Raw genomic sequence first — 14,936 nt, 5'->3', positions numbered from 1 at the left:
AAAAGAGAAATGCATAGATCTATATAATCATAATTAGGTTTTCCCTATAAAAGGAAGTCCCCAAAGTTAATCTTTTGGTGAAGCACCTCTAATACTGTCCGGGGATAAGAGAACCTAACCCATAGTTCGTAGGCAAGAAGAGCACCAGAGTGCCATGAATATCATCTTTTAATACTCATTTCCCTTTGCTCTGGGGGTCCTATGCTCACCAAGAAACTTTCCATTTATTCTATTCTATTCATATTTGCTTTCTCACATATCATTATAACAGGCAGATGTGCTAACCAGCTAACATGAATGGTGTGGTCCTCTAGGCATGTATATATAGTTCTTCATGTAAATTAATAAATTGGTATTCTGATTTATACATTGGTCCCATAGCAGTTTGTTTAGTATGAATCAATCTTCTTTTGATATGCTCACAGAATTAAAATTCTGAAGCGGGCAGCCCCGGTGGTGCAGCGGTTTAGTGCCGCCTGCAGCCCAGGGCGTGATCCTGGAGACCCTGGATCGAGTCCCACGTCAGGCCCCGAATCGAGTCCCACGTCGGGCTCTCTGCATGGAGCCTGCTTCTACCTCTGCCTGTGTCTCTGCCTCTCATTCTCTCTCTGTGTCTTTATGAATAAATAAATTAAAAAAATAAAATAAAATAAAATTCTGAAGCAAGATTTTGAAAGACTGACAAAAACTTAGTACTGCTGAGTGTGTGAGGAAACAGCAGATCCTCAGGCTGAGCAATTTGTCTGGACAAGAATTTGACAATGTGTTATCAAAATATGTACACTCTTTTACCTAACTAATCCTACCGCTAGGAAGTTAACTTTAGGAGATAATCACACAAGGAAAAAAGTAAGAATGTTCATTAAAGCATTGTTTATAATAATTAAAAATCAGATATTTGAGTTGTTCGTATTGATAGTGCACTAACTAAATCAATTACGAATAAAATGGAGTACAGGGCATCGGGGTAGTGCAGCTTGATTTCAGCTCAGGTCATGATCTTAGGGTCATGAGATCGAGCCCCATGTGGGGCTCTGTGTTCAGCATGGAGTCTGCTTAAGACTCTCTCTCCCTCTGCCTCTGCCCCTCCCCAATGCCCTTCTCTAAAATAAATTTAAAATAAATCTTTAAAAAAATTAAAAAATAAATGTACTATGCAATAAATAAAATAAAAAGGATGTGACTCTATATATATTGACATGGAAAGATGTCCATGACATACACATGAGTAAAAACAATAGATGCAATATCTCATCTGTACATAGCTGCATATTTTTTGGTACCATGTGTAGTGTTTCCCTTGTATATTCTACAGAACACTATAACCCCATGAGTCCTGCCATGGTCTATGAAATGCCACGTATTATAATCATCTTTGGAAAATTCACAGTGCCTTTTAACATCACGAGTACTCTGGATGCCATTGTTTTCATATTGTTTAACTTAGCATTATCCAAATTAACTGCATCATAGAATCCTTTTTTCACATAACATTTTTAAAATACAAAGCAGAAATAAATTAAATACAAAGCAACGAATTTCCAGAAAAACCTTTGGGAAACATGGGCATCAGAGAGCTGATAGATTATTCCGCAGAATGCTAATAGTCACTCTGTATATCTATCTAGCTACCCAAAATCCAGACCACTACGTAAAAACAGCTACTTACAAGAGAAAAATGACAGATGTAGGAACAATAACGAATGCTATATGCTGGGGACCTGCTCTGTGTCATGCTAAGGTCATCATTCTGAAAATGAGTGTGAAATGACAGGAGGAAAAGAAATCGAACCTGAGATCAGATGACTTACTTAAGCTTACCCAGCTAGTAAGTGGCCAAGCCTCAGTTTGAACCACAGGTTAGTCTGAAACCAATAAAGATGCTCTTTGCAGGGCGCCTGTGTGGCCCAGATGGTTAAGCATCCAACTCTTGGTTTTGGCTCAGGTCACAATCTCAGGGTCGAGGGATCGAGCCCCACATTGGTCTCTGTGCTCAGCATGGAGTCTGCTTGAAATTCTCTCTCCCTCTCCCTCTGTCCCTGCCCTCACGCCTTCTCTCAAATAAATAAATAAATAAAATCTTTTTTTTAAATGATGCTTTTTTCACTACACTCTGTTTCTTCCACAACATATTTGTCCTTTATTTAAGCAGCCTGCCAGCCCACCAACCCCAGGCACCATCCCTCTGGTTTCCCAGGTACTTCTTTCAAACCTCTAGGTGAAATAAAAGAAAAGTAAATTACCTAACACAGTTCCTAAAATGTGGTAGATTTCATACTGAATTCCTGAAACAACTGTCCTCTCATGGGTTTCAATATAAATAACCTAACTACTTTCTTGGGCTCTTTGCTGTGTTATACAACTTTGACTATGAAAACGAAGGCTTTACTATTAATGAAGCATATGGTATTTAAATACTTGATTTGGAATGAAAGCAAGATGCTGGCAGGGAATACTTACTTCAAATATCACAGAGTAAGTGTAGGTTATGTTCAACTTCTCTGTATTTTCTCCAGAAATCTCCATAGGGGGTCCACTGCAAGTTAGGTTGTTTTCATCTGAATGCTTATAGCTAATAAAAGAGGGGGGAGGAATTTTTAGACCAAACTGCCACTGTGAATTTCCAATTCATGGCTATTCAGGCTCATAATGATAGCAGACTGAAAAAATACGCCTTTCATTATATTTCATATTTAAAACTCCTTATGACTTAAAATACCTTTGTTTCTAAATGCCCCTAACAGATGGGAGTCAATATACTGCCCAAAAGAGAATACAGGTACCCTCGCTTTTCTGAGGCCCACTCTATGCCACTTCACTTTTACGCAAGATTCACATTTGCACCTGTTTTCACTAACTGAAAGAAAGGCAAAGAGGATTTTCACTTTTATGAAAAATCAAAAAGAAAATTCAGCATTGGTTTTGCAGGGAGCCATTATAGAGGCAGCTCACACCCCAACAGTGAGAGTGGCACACCCCCAAGCCCCTTCCCTAGGAACTACACTCATCATTTTTTTATTTATTTTTTATTGGTATTCAATTTGCCAACATATAGAATAACACCCAGTGCTCATCCCATCAAGTGCCCCCCTCAGTGCCCGTCACCCAGTCACCCCCACCCCCCACCCACCTCCCTTTCTACCACCCCTTGCTCATTTCCCAGAGTTAGGAGTCTCTCATGTTCTGTCTCCCTCTCTGATATTTCCCACTCATTTTTTCTCCTTTCCCTTTTATTCTCTTTCACTATTTTTTATTCCCCAAATGAATGAGACCATATGTTTGTCCTTCTCCGATTGACTTATTTCACTCAGCATAATACCCTCCAGTTCCATCCACGTCGAAGCAAATGGTGGGTATTTGTCGTTTCTAATGGCACACTCAGCATTTTGATATCAAGCCACCAGAGCTTTGAACTATGTGAGTACCTGTGCTTTCTCTCGGGTTTATCTTGTGGTATCCATTAGCAAGATGTGTCTTAAGGTATCAGAAAAGCCTAAGAGGGATCCTTGGGTGGCTCAGCAGTTTAGCGCCTGCCTTTGGCCCAGGGCGTAATCCTGGAGACACAGGATCGAATCCCACATCAGGATCCCTGCATGGAGCCTGCTTCTGCCCTCCCCCCTCTCTGTGTGTCTCTCATGAATAAATAAAATCTTTTTTAAAAAAGCCTAAGAGAGGTGACTTGGGGGGTCTGGGAATGCTCACAAAATTTTCCATATAGATCAATGGCAATTGCTTCTTCACTTTGGCATTTCAGCTTCCAAAAGCTTTTGTAGGAACACTTCACCTACGGATAGCAGGGGAAAACATGTCCCTAAGAAGCTTCTCATGGGGCACCTGGCTGGCTCAATCAGTAGAGCATGCAACTTTTGATCTCAAAATTGTAAGCTTATGTCTCATGCTGAGTGTAGAGGTTACTTTAAAATAAAATCTTTATTTTTTAAAAAATATTTTATTTATTTATTTATTTATTTATTTATTTATTTATTTATTTAGAGAAAGAGAGAGAGAGGCGGAGACACAGGCAGAGGGAGAGGCAGGCTCCAGGAAGGGAGTCCAACATGGGACTCGATCCTGGGTCTCCAGGATCACGCCCTGGGCCAAAGGCAGGCACCAAACCAGTGAGCCACCCAAGCGTCCCAAAATAAAATCTTTAAAAAAAAAAAAAAAAGAACCATCTCTTTGCTTGTGGATAGATTTTTTTTAAGTCCTATTAGCAAATGGCTTTATTTCTCACCTTTCATCTCATCCCTCTTCAATATATTAAACATCCTATCTTGTAATCTTAGCTGTAGGCTTAGAAAATCAAACAGATGAAGCAGGAATCATATTTATAAGCAGCCAGAGATCTTAGGGCCTACTCTGTGTAAAATGCCATGCTTAGCTGATGAAAGGTAGTGAAGACATAATATATGCAAGCCTTTTGTATTTGAAAAGGATGGTTATAAAAAATAGAAGGTGGAAAACAAAAACTAAAGAAGTTTGAAATTAGACAGAACTGATGAATCTAACAAGTGCCTGTTCATGAAAAAAAAAGACTGTAATATCACTTTAAAAATAAAAGAGGAATAAAGAGAGAGAAATCAAAAGGAGAAAACAGCAGTGCTTCCCTTTTCAATTATTTACTAAACATACAACTTATCCCTTGACTTCGGTTTAAAGACTAATATGCAAAAATAAAAAAATAAAAAAAAGACTAATATGCAGTCCTTACAAGATTGTTATTTATACATGTATATGCACAATAAAACCATTCACTCACAATTTGGGGAGTTATTGACATGTCCCTCTTCCTATTCATTTTTGTAACCCTAGTGTCTGGCACATGATATGCCCCTACTAAGTGTTTGTAGGGTGAATTTTATTTAAAGCCTAAATATATTTTTAAATAGCTATGAATTGGGGCGCCTGGGTGGCTCAGTCAGTTAGGCATCCGACTCTTGATCTCAGCTCAGGTCTTGATCTTGGGGTTGTGAGTTCAAGCTTTGTGTTGGGCTCCACACTGAGTGTGGAACCTACTTTTTAAAAATTTTAAAAATAAAAAATAGGGATCCCTGGGTGGCGCAGCGGTTTAGCGCCTGCCTTTGGCCCAGGGCACGATCCTGGAGACCCGGGATCGAGTCCCACGTCGGGCTCCCGGTGCATGGAGCCTGCTTCTCCCTCTGCCTGTGTCTCTGCCTCTCTCTCTCTCTCTCTCTGTGACTACCATAAATAAATAAAAATTAAAAAAATAAAAAAATAAAAATAAATAAAAATAAAAAATAAAATAAAACAGCTATGAATTAAAGAAACGATCACTATTAAGGCTTGTGATAAAAACTTAACATCTACAAAAAACATAACATATGTCATGATAATGCAAATCAAGTTTTACTGTTTAAATATGGGCCTTGAACCCAGCACAGGAAATATCTGCATTTCAAAAGAGAGAGATTATGCCGCAAAAAGGGTATTAAGATCTCCAATCAATGTAAGCCCTATTTCAAACCACCGGCCTTATGTATGGCCTTTTGGGCCATTTTCAAAATGTTGGCCTTTACTAAGTGAGATGGGAAGTCACTGGAAGATTCTGAGCAGAGATTGACATAAGCTGACATTTCAAAAGGAATGCTATCTTGAGAACAGACTGCTGGAAGACAAGGATGGTACTAGGGAGACTGGGGAGAGTTTTGCCATCAGTCAGATAAGAAACAATGTTGTCCTGGACCAGATGATCGTGGTGGAGGTGAAGAGAAGGGGTGGATCTTGACTATATTTTAAAAGTAGAGTCCCATGGTCTGCCAAAGGATTGGAATAGATACAGGGTATAAGTGAAGAATGATAAAGAGGAGTCAAGGGTGCTGCCATAGTTGGGAGGCCTGAAAGGCTGGAAGAATGTAGTTGCTATCTGCTGAAATGGAGAAGACAACAGGAAAAACAGGTTGGAGGAAAGATTACAAGTTCATGTTCAGTCATGTTAAATTTCAGATGACAGAGCTCCTGGATGGCTCAGTGGGTTAAGCTTTAGACTTTCGTTCAGGTCATGATCTCAGGGTCCTGGGATCCAGGGTCAGGCTCCCTGCTCAGTGGGGAACCTGCTTCTCCCTCTTCTTCTCCCTCTGCTCCCACCCCCCACTTGTACACTCTCTCTCTCCCAAATAAATAAATAAAATCTTTTTTAAAAATTTCAAATGCCTACTAGACATCCACATGGTCATGTCAAGTAGACAGCTACATATACAAGTTTACATATCTAAGTTGTTGTGGGATCTAACACCATGAGACAGGATAAGATTACCAATGTGTTAGTATATATGAAGAAGAAAGAAGTTCAAAGACTCAGTTCTGGGGCCTTCCAACATGAAGATGTTGGAGAAATGAGAGGACTTATAAGCAACCAGTGAGACAGGAGAAAATCAGTAAAGTATGGTAATCCAAAAGCCAAATGAAGCAAGTAATTTTAGGAAAAAGAAATTATCAACAATGGTAACCATCAGGGAAATTAGCTAGGTACAGTCCCTAACAGAAAACACAAGACTGTAGGCCTAGAATGCCATTAGGCCTAACTCACTTATGACCTTGAGCAGATTGCCTAATTCTAAAAAAAAAAAAAAAGAATTATATAGCATAGTCCTTGTTCTCAAGAGACCCACATAAATGACCTTTACAATGATTAGATAAAAGTTTTATTGCATGCATACATAAACTGTTACTATGGGCAGTGTAGAATAAATACAAGTCTAAAAATTACTTTCTTGGCTTTTTCACCTGAATCTGACAATATGAGATATAACTGTAAAGCTTAAGTTTGATTTTCATATAGCTGATGAGACTAGCTTCTTGGATGATCATACTTTGCCTGTTTACTACCTAATGATTTTGAATATGAGCAGCCATCCTGAGTTGGACCTCGCAGTCCATCATCCTGACATTCTGACATTGTGTATGTCTGACATACACATGGGGGATTGCCTTTGACAATGACTAGTATTTCCTGGCCTCTCTTGGCAGCTATCTTTATTCCCTATTGTTCACAAATATGTCCTGATTCCTTTAATTCTTCTTTCACTTCCTAAGTGTAACACCTTGTGAAGGTAAATAATCTTCAAAATGCTTAATATAGACATTAACTTGAAAAGAATATCCTTTTTCTAAGACAAACCGGAGTTGGAAAGTACCAGTGTTCCTCACCACTTGGGGTCTATTTAATGAAATCCATAGGCACTTTTGCCTAGAAAAGTACACATAAAATATGCATAAAAATTTCCAGAGTTTGATACATCAGGGTCCATATTCTAAACTCCTAATTCAGTTCTATCCTTTCACCGATGAGGAAATTAAGCCTACGACACATCAAGTTAACCTACTCATGGTCAAAAAGCTTGGTGCAATACAGTCTCTAATCTCTCCCTTTGGGAACCATCTGTGACAGACAGAACAAACTTGGCTGAAGTCAAATAGGGCATTAGCCTTAAAAACAATGAAATCTGATTCATTTCTATGAACTTAGGGTTGGCTTGCAAAATGGAACCAGGAGAGATGAGAATAAAATCCAAATTTCCTAATTCCCTCAGTTAGAAATTCCTTTCCTATAGTTCAGAAAACTATACATGTGCCTTCTTTAATATACTCACATAAGTTTCAAGGAATAACTTCTTTCCTCTATCTTAGTACTTGAGGTTTTATAATATTTTTCCCATAATGGACCATGATTTTATACATTGTGTGCTATGTTCCCCTCTCTGTCTTAACTGAAGAGTTCTAACTCTAATTGAAGAGTTTCAAAGGATCTTAGTTGGAACATTAATGGTCACCTGTCTAGTCTCTTGTCCAATGCTGATTGTCCATTAAATTCATTCAGCATTTACTTACTAGTGACCACACACTATAATGGATGCTTAATTATAAACTCTCCAATAGCTGGGCCATCCAGGCTCTTTCTATAAATGTCCAGGGATAAGGTACTCACTAATTCTTGAGATTGCTTATTTAACTGCTAGAGAATTCTGTTAGTAGATTCTTCCTTAAACTCAGCTGATACCTGCCTAACAGACTCCAGTAATAGACCTGTCCTCTGATGAAACACAAATCTAAATCTGAGCTCTTTGTCATATGGCAGCAAGGAAAAGAGTGTCAGGATGCCCTCAATAAGTCTATTCCCTTCTAGATCTACCAATTCTTCCTCACACTGCATGGTATTCAAATGCTAACTATAGGTAGAAGAGAATAAATTGCCTGTTTGATTTTTCAAACTGTATGTCTGAGGTTACATTACACGTGTATCCTAAAAATGAAAATTCTAGTTGAGAACTTCTACATTCTGAATTAATTTTTAAATTAAAGGAGCTAATTAAAAAGATATTCTATAATTACCTTTGGGGGTCAAGTCTAGCAGCAACCAATCTTACAACACCCCAATTTCTTTCACTTTCTTTGTGATATGTAATAGTAATATCAATGTGGTTGAAGAGGTAGAAAGTATTACTCTTGTTGAAGTCAGACTGCAAAAAGAAATGGAAATTTTAAAGAAGTTTGAACTTTTCCAAGAAACTAAAAAATATAAAATCTGACCATTGAATCAAAATGAGATCTACTATAATATTATTGGTTATATTCTCTATGCTTTTTATCTTCATAACTTATTTATTTTATAACTGGCAGTTTGTACCTCTTAATCCCCTTCACCTATTTTGCATCCCCCACTCCCCTCCCCTCTGGCAGCCACCAATTCTCCCTTGGAACCCTCAGAAGGAACCAACTCTGCCTATACCTTGATCTTGGACTTCTGGCTTCCAGAACTGTGAGACAATAAATTTCTGGATTTTTTTCTTTAAGATTTTATTTACTTCAGAGAGAGAGATTTTATTTACTTCAGAGAGAGAGAGAGCATGCAAGTGCACACAGTGGGGGAAAGGGCAGAGGGAGAAGAAAGAGAGAATCTTTTTTTTGTATATTTTTTATTGGGATTCGATTTGCCAACATATAGCATAACACCCAGTGCTCATCCCATCAAGTGCCCCCCTCAGTGCCCATCACCCAGTCACCCCAAACCCACCTCCTCTTCCACCACCCCTTGTCAGAGAGAGAGAATCTTAAGCAGACTCCCATTGAGCAGGGAACTGGCACAGGGCTGGAACCCAGGACCCTGAAATCATGATCTGAGCCAGTCGGACACTTAGTGGACTGAGCCACTCAAGCGCCCCAAACTTCTGTTGTTTTAAGCTACCCATTTTGTAGTGTGTTTTTAGCACAGCCCTAGCAAAAACAAAGGGCTTTGCAATATGAGCTTTGCAATCAGACAGCGTTTACTAGCTATATGACCACAGACAAGTCATTTAACTTCTTTGAGTCTCAGTTTCCTCTTTTTAAAAATGGGAACAATAAGGGTGCCTGGCTGGTCCAGTTGGTATAGGATGTGACTCCTGATCTCAGGATCATGAGTTTGAACCCCACATTGGGTGTAAAGATTACTTATAAAAAATTTTAACTAAAAAATTTGGGGAGCATAATAGGATTGGTCATAGAATTGTTGAGGATTAAATAGAACAATGTGTGTATTCAGTGCAGTGCTTGGCATAGGAAACCTTCAATAATATTAGCTATTACATTACCCAGGCCCTTCAATCTTCAGAAAAGGAGGCCAAATGAACCTTGTCAATTACCACATTGAGTAATCTACAATATGCAGGACTTCTAGATTAAGAATTATGGCTCTGCGAATTCCAGAATTAAAGGTGATGGCCTTGAAGGAATTTTAGAGATCCTTTAGTACAATGGATAGAGAAGAAGGTGAGAGCGATCCTATGGGGGAATGTCACAATCAGCTTGGGGTGGAGAGTAAGTACTGCTCACTGCAGTGCTGTCCATAATCGCAAAGAGCTAGAAACCACCAAGACTATCAACATAGTTAAATGAAACATGGTGTGATCATATAGAGAAATAAAATGCAGCAAGATTTGCAGATACTAATATAGAGTATATCATGTATTGGATGTCCATGACATATACTATTAGAAGCAGCCCAGCAGAGTGGTTAAGGATGTGGTCTCCACAGTCAAGCTGAAAGCTCAGGTATGGCATGTACTAGCCTGTGTGACCAAGTTGCTTACCCTCTCGGTGCCTCAGTTTCTACATCTATAATGTAGAGATCATAACAGTACTTATGTTAATGGCTGCTGTAAGGATTAAATCAACCCATGGAAAGCATCTCAACCATTCTTGGGCATAAAGCACCCAATATGGTAGGTAAAGTGGTAACAAGGCCCTTTAGGATCTGGATGCTGCTTGTCTCTCCAGAGTCAGCTACATGACTACAAAGAATTCTTTATTCTGTGCTCTCATAGCACTCAGCTCATAGCTCAGTCACTGACCACATTGTAGTCGGTGTATTTCCATGTTTACATCCCCTAGTCAATTGTGTTCTCCAGTAGATCACAAGGTTAGGAACTTTGCTTCATTCATTCATTCAGCAAATATTTTTGAACTTCTATTATGTACCAGGCACTTCTTAATTATGCCCTAAGAGCTAATATCCTGCAGGGGCTCAAATAATACAAGAGGTAGTTTGGTATGTTGCAAAGAGAACAGAATTTGGATAAAAAACATTGGAATGCAATTCAGATTTTGCCACATATAGTCTTTTGTATGCCAGACTTTCTTGGCTTTAGTTTTCTTAAAATGGGGTACCATCACTTACTTCATAAAATTGTTAAGTGGATTAAGTGAGAAATTATAGGGAAAGAACTAGCACAACACCTGGCACAGAATAAGGAGATCATCAGATGTTAGTTTCCTTCCTACTAGATGTTAAAATTACGCTTTAAGAGCACCTGGGTGGCTCAGTCAGTTAAGCATCTGCCTTTGACTCAGGTCATGATCGGGGAGTCCTGGGATCAAGTCCCACCTTGGGCTCCTTTCTCAACAGGGAGTCTGCTTCTCCCTCTCCCCTCCTCCTACTCATGCTCTTTAAAAATCAACTCTCAGGGATCCCTGGGTGGCTCAGTGGTTTAGCGTCTGCCTTTGGTCCAGGGCGTGATCCTGGAGTCCCGGGATTGAGTCCCGCGTCAGGGGCCCTGCATGGAGCCTGCTTCTCTCTCTATCTCAAATAAAAATCTTTTTAAAAAATGAATAAAAATGGGCAGCCCGGGTGGCTCAGCGGTTTAGTGCCTGCCTTTGGCCCTACTCTCAGTGTGGGGAGATCGGGCCCTGAGTTGGGCTCCCTGCTCACCACAAAGCCTACTTATTCCTCTCCCTCTGCTCCTCCCCTAGCTCATTCTCTCTCTCTTTCTCTCTCTCTCTCTCTCTCAAATAAATAAATTAAATCTTAAAAATAAAATATTTTTTAAAAAGTTTAAGAAATAAAATAAAATGTACCACCCTAGGTGGCTCAGCAGTTGAGCCTCTGCCTTCTGCTCAGGGTGTGATCCCAGGGTCTGGGATCAAGTTCTGCATTGGCCTCCCTGCCAGAAGCCAGCCAGCTTCTCCCTCTGCCTATGTCTCTGCCTCTCTTTGTGTGTCTCTCATGAATAAATAAATAGAATCTTAAAAAAAATGTATCACCCTGGTAATGGAGGTTGATAATGGAGGAGGTTGCGTACATATGAGGGCAGGGGTATATGGGAACTCTCTGTACATTTCCTCTTAATTTTGCTATGAACCTAATTCTGCTCTAAAAAATAGTCTTTTAAACTAAAGACAAAAACAAGACATAAAAATAAGTGAAAGTAAGGAACTATCATGCCAAATTCTATTTGCCAAATTTCTGGAGGAAAGCAAGAAGCCAGAGAGGTAAGCTGGGTGAGGGAGCACAGATGCAGCTTTTGCCCTAAGGACACCTGCTGTTCTGGGCAAACTTGAACTTAGGTTTGGGTAGCCTCATTAGATAAAGAGGAGAGGACTCTGGGAGGGCCCTCCCAGGTGAGAAAGCTAATATGAGACCCTCTGCACGTTAAGCTGAGACCACCCACTCCTCACAAACCAATACCCTCAGGGTAAAGATGAGCCAGAAGTAAGCCTTCTCCACACTCCCAAAGGACTGTAGGGAAGATGGCCTTGATGATAAACAGAAAAGAGGAGTGGGGGAACTGTCCTTGAACATTTGTGGCCACAAGCCAGCCCTAACAGAGATTTGTAGTTTGGATTCCCATCACCTAAGGGGCCCCAGGAAATTCAAGTTGTGAATTTGCTTTAAGGTGGTCCCAGACTGGTATTTTCCAAAGATGCTTTGCACAAGTAAATGAAAATCTTCTCTGGAGGAAAGGACTTTGATCCTAAGATTCAAAGAAACTCCACACACACTTTGGGGGGTGGGGTGAGGGGCAGAGGGAAAAAGAAAGAGAGAGAGAGAGAGAGAGAATCTAGAACAGGCTCCACCCTCAGCACAGAGCCCAATGCAAGGCTCCATCTCACTACCCTGAGATCATGACCTGAGCCAAAATCAAGAGTCAGTCGCTTAACCAACTAAGACCCCCAGGCGCCCCGCCACAATTTTTAAGAATCATGTATGTGCAGTCAAAATAATGAAGCACACAAGGAAAAGGGGCATCGAGAGCAAGAACCAGCAGAAACAAACTTGCAAAAATTTCAGATCCAGGAATAATCAGAAGCAGATTTAAATATATTTATTTACTTACTTATTTACTTGGGGGGGGTGAAGACGGGCAGGGAGAGAGAGAATCCCAAGCTGGCTCCACACTCAGCATGGAGCCTGGCATGGAGCTCAACTTGGGGCTCCATTCCACAAGCCTGAGACCAAGACCTGAGCCAAAATCAAGAGTCAGACACCTAACTGACAGAGCCACCCAGGAACCCCATTAAAAGCAGATTTAAAATTAACTACATTTACTAAACTGAAAAGAAGTAAAATACAGCCATGACAGCATGTGTATGAAATAGAAAAGTATTAAATCATGACTTAGCAAATTTGCAAAAGAACAAAATAAAACTTGCAGAAATTAGAAAATTAATCATTGAAATTAAAAATTCAATGCCTGGGTGCCTGGGTGGCTCAGATGGTTGGGCTCTGCCTTCGGCTCAGGTCATGGTCCTGGGGTCCTGAGATGGAGTCCCGCATCAGACTCCCTGCTTGGCAGGGGGCCTGCTTCTCCCTTTCTCTCTGCCTGCTACTCTTTCTGTCTCTCTCTTCAATAAATAAAAATCTTTTAGAAAATTAAATGCCTATCGGTTTGTTTTTTCAGGATTTTCGAGGTATGTTTATGAATGAAATAACTTATAAATTGATTATCAGACACCATGGCAAAGGGGTTGAAAATGTGAGAACAGGGATCCCTGGGTGGCTCAGAGGTTTAGTACCTGCCTTCAGCCCAGGGCATGATCCTGGAGTCCTAGGATCGAGTCCCACATCAGGCTCCCTGCATGGAGCTTGCTTCTCCCTCTGCCTGTACCTCTGCTTCTCTCTCTCTCTCTCTCTCTCTCTCTCTCTCTCTGTGACTCTCATAAATAAATAAAATATTTTTTTAAAAAAAAGAAAACGTAAAAAAACGTAAAAAAAAAAAAAGAAAACGTGAGAACAAAATCTCAATAGGGTTGATATGAATGTTACCGTATTAACACATTTTTTCTTTTGTCTAGTTTTTATTTAAATTCTAGTTAGTGGGACGCCTGGGTAGTTCAGTGGTTGAGCATCTGCCTTTGGCTCAGGTCATGATCACGGGTCCTGGGATCCCTCTGTCTATGTCCCCATCTCTCTCTCTCTGTGTCTCTCATGAATAAATAAATAAAACCTTTAAAAATAAATAAATAAATAAATTCTAGTTAACATACAGTATAATATTAGTTCAGAAGTAGAATTTATTGACTCATCACTTACATAAAATGCTCGGTGTTCGTCACAAGTGCCCTCAATGTCTATGTTTATACGGGAAGAGACAAGTGAAGAAAAGAAATTATAGACTAGAAGATAGGCCAGAACACAGCACAGAAAAAAATGGAAAATACAGAAGGGAGATTAAGAGGCATGGAGGAGAAAAATAAAAACATTTAACACAGCTTTAATTGGAGTCTAAAAAGGAAAGGAGAAAGTATCTGACAATGGCTGAGAATTCCAGAACTGATAAGAGGCACCAATCCAAGAAACTCAAAAAATTACAAAGATTAAAAACAAAGCAAAACAAAAATCTATAACTAGACACATAATCATGAAACTCCATGAGCTCTTCTAAAGAAAGAGGTAAGTAATCATTCCATTTCATGGAATCTAAAATGCCACTAATTATAAAGCATTATTTTAGGGGCACCTGGGTGGTGTAGTCACTTAAACATCTGACTCTTGGTTTTGGCTCAGGTCATGATCTCGGGGTCGTGGGATCAAGCCCCAAGCTTAGCTCCACTCTCAGCAGGGAGTCTACTTGGAGCTCTCTCTCCCTTTGCCTCTGTCCCTATCCCTTCCCCATTTACTCTCTCTCTCTCTCTATCTCAAATAAATTTTTAAGACATTATTTTATGCACTGCTGAGAAAAAACATTGCCAATTAAACTTTGACAAGCCATCAACTGAAAGGGACACATCCTGATTTCAAAAATGTTAAAATATGGGAAAACATGAGTTTTAGAATCAATAAAATGTGCAATATAAAAATAATAAATGATAAAATAACAGAAGTGAGACCAAATGTCATATCAGTAAATGTAAATGGGCTTAACTCATCTATTAAGAAGAAGGGGCTTTCAGAAGATACCACAGAGCAAAACTCAACAATATGTTGTATACAAAAGACACACCTAACACAAAGAGGTTCTGAAAAGTTAGGAAGGGACAGGCAAAGCTACACCAAGGGAATGTAGGCAAAAAGAAAGCAAGGGAGTTAGACTTCCTCCTCCTGACATGATAGGCTAATGCAAGACCAGATTTATCCTTTCACTTTAAACAACTAAAAAATGCATAAAATACATGAAAACAACAGTTTTTAAACCTCAGACAACAAAGAACATTAAGAGATTGAT

At 39.6% G+C, this 14,936-nt stretch overlaps 1 protein-coding gene across 1 annotated transcript in view; it reads right to left on the bottom strand.

Annotated features, from left to right (window-relative positions):
- LOC112668486 (transmembrane 9 superfamily member 2-like) overlaps window positions 1-14,936 on the bottom strand; it is a 76,511-nt gene that overhangs the window by 45,130 nt on the left and 16,445 nt on the right. Inside the window, exons 6-7 of the mRNA XM_025460891.3 lie at window positions 8,350-8,477; window positions 2,461-2,572 (exon numbers count right to left, since the gene is read on the bottom strand). Of these exons, the coding sequence (XP_025316676.3) occupies window positions 2,461-2,572; window positions 8,350-8,477 (240 nt within the window). The remainder of the gene's footprint in view (window positions 1-2,460; window positions 2,573-8,349; window positions 8,478-14,936) is intronic.

The sequence above is a fragment of the Canis lupus genome, chromosome X (genome assembly GCF_003254725.2).
Source record: "Canis lupus dingo isolate Sandy chromosome X, ASM325472v2, whole genome shotgun sequence".
Lineage (NCBI taxonomy): Eukaryota > Metazoa > Chordata > Mammalia > Carnivora > Canidae > Canis > Canis lupus.
Note: the sequence above shows the minus strand (reverse complement) of the source record. Positions and strands in the feature narration are given on the sequence as shown.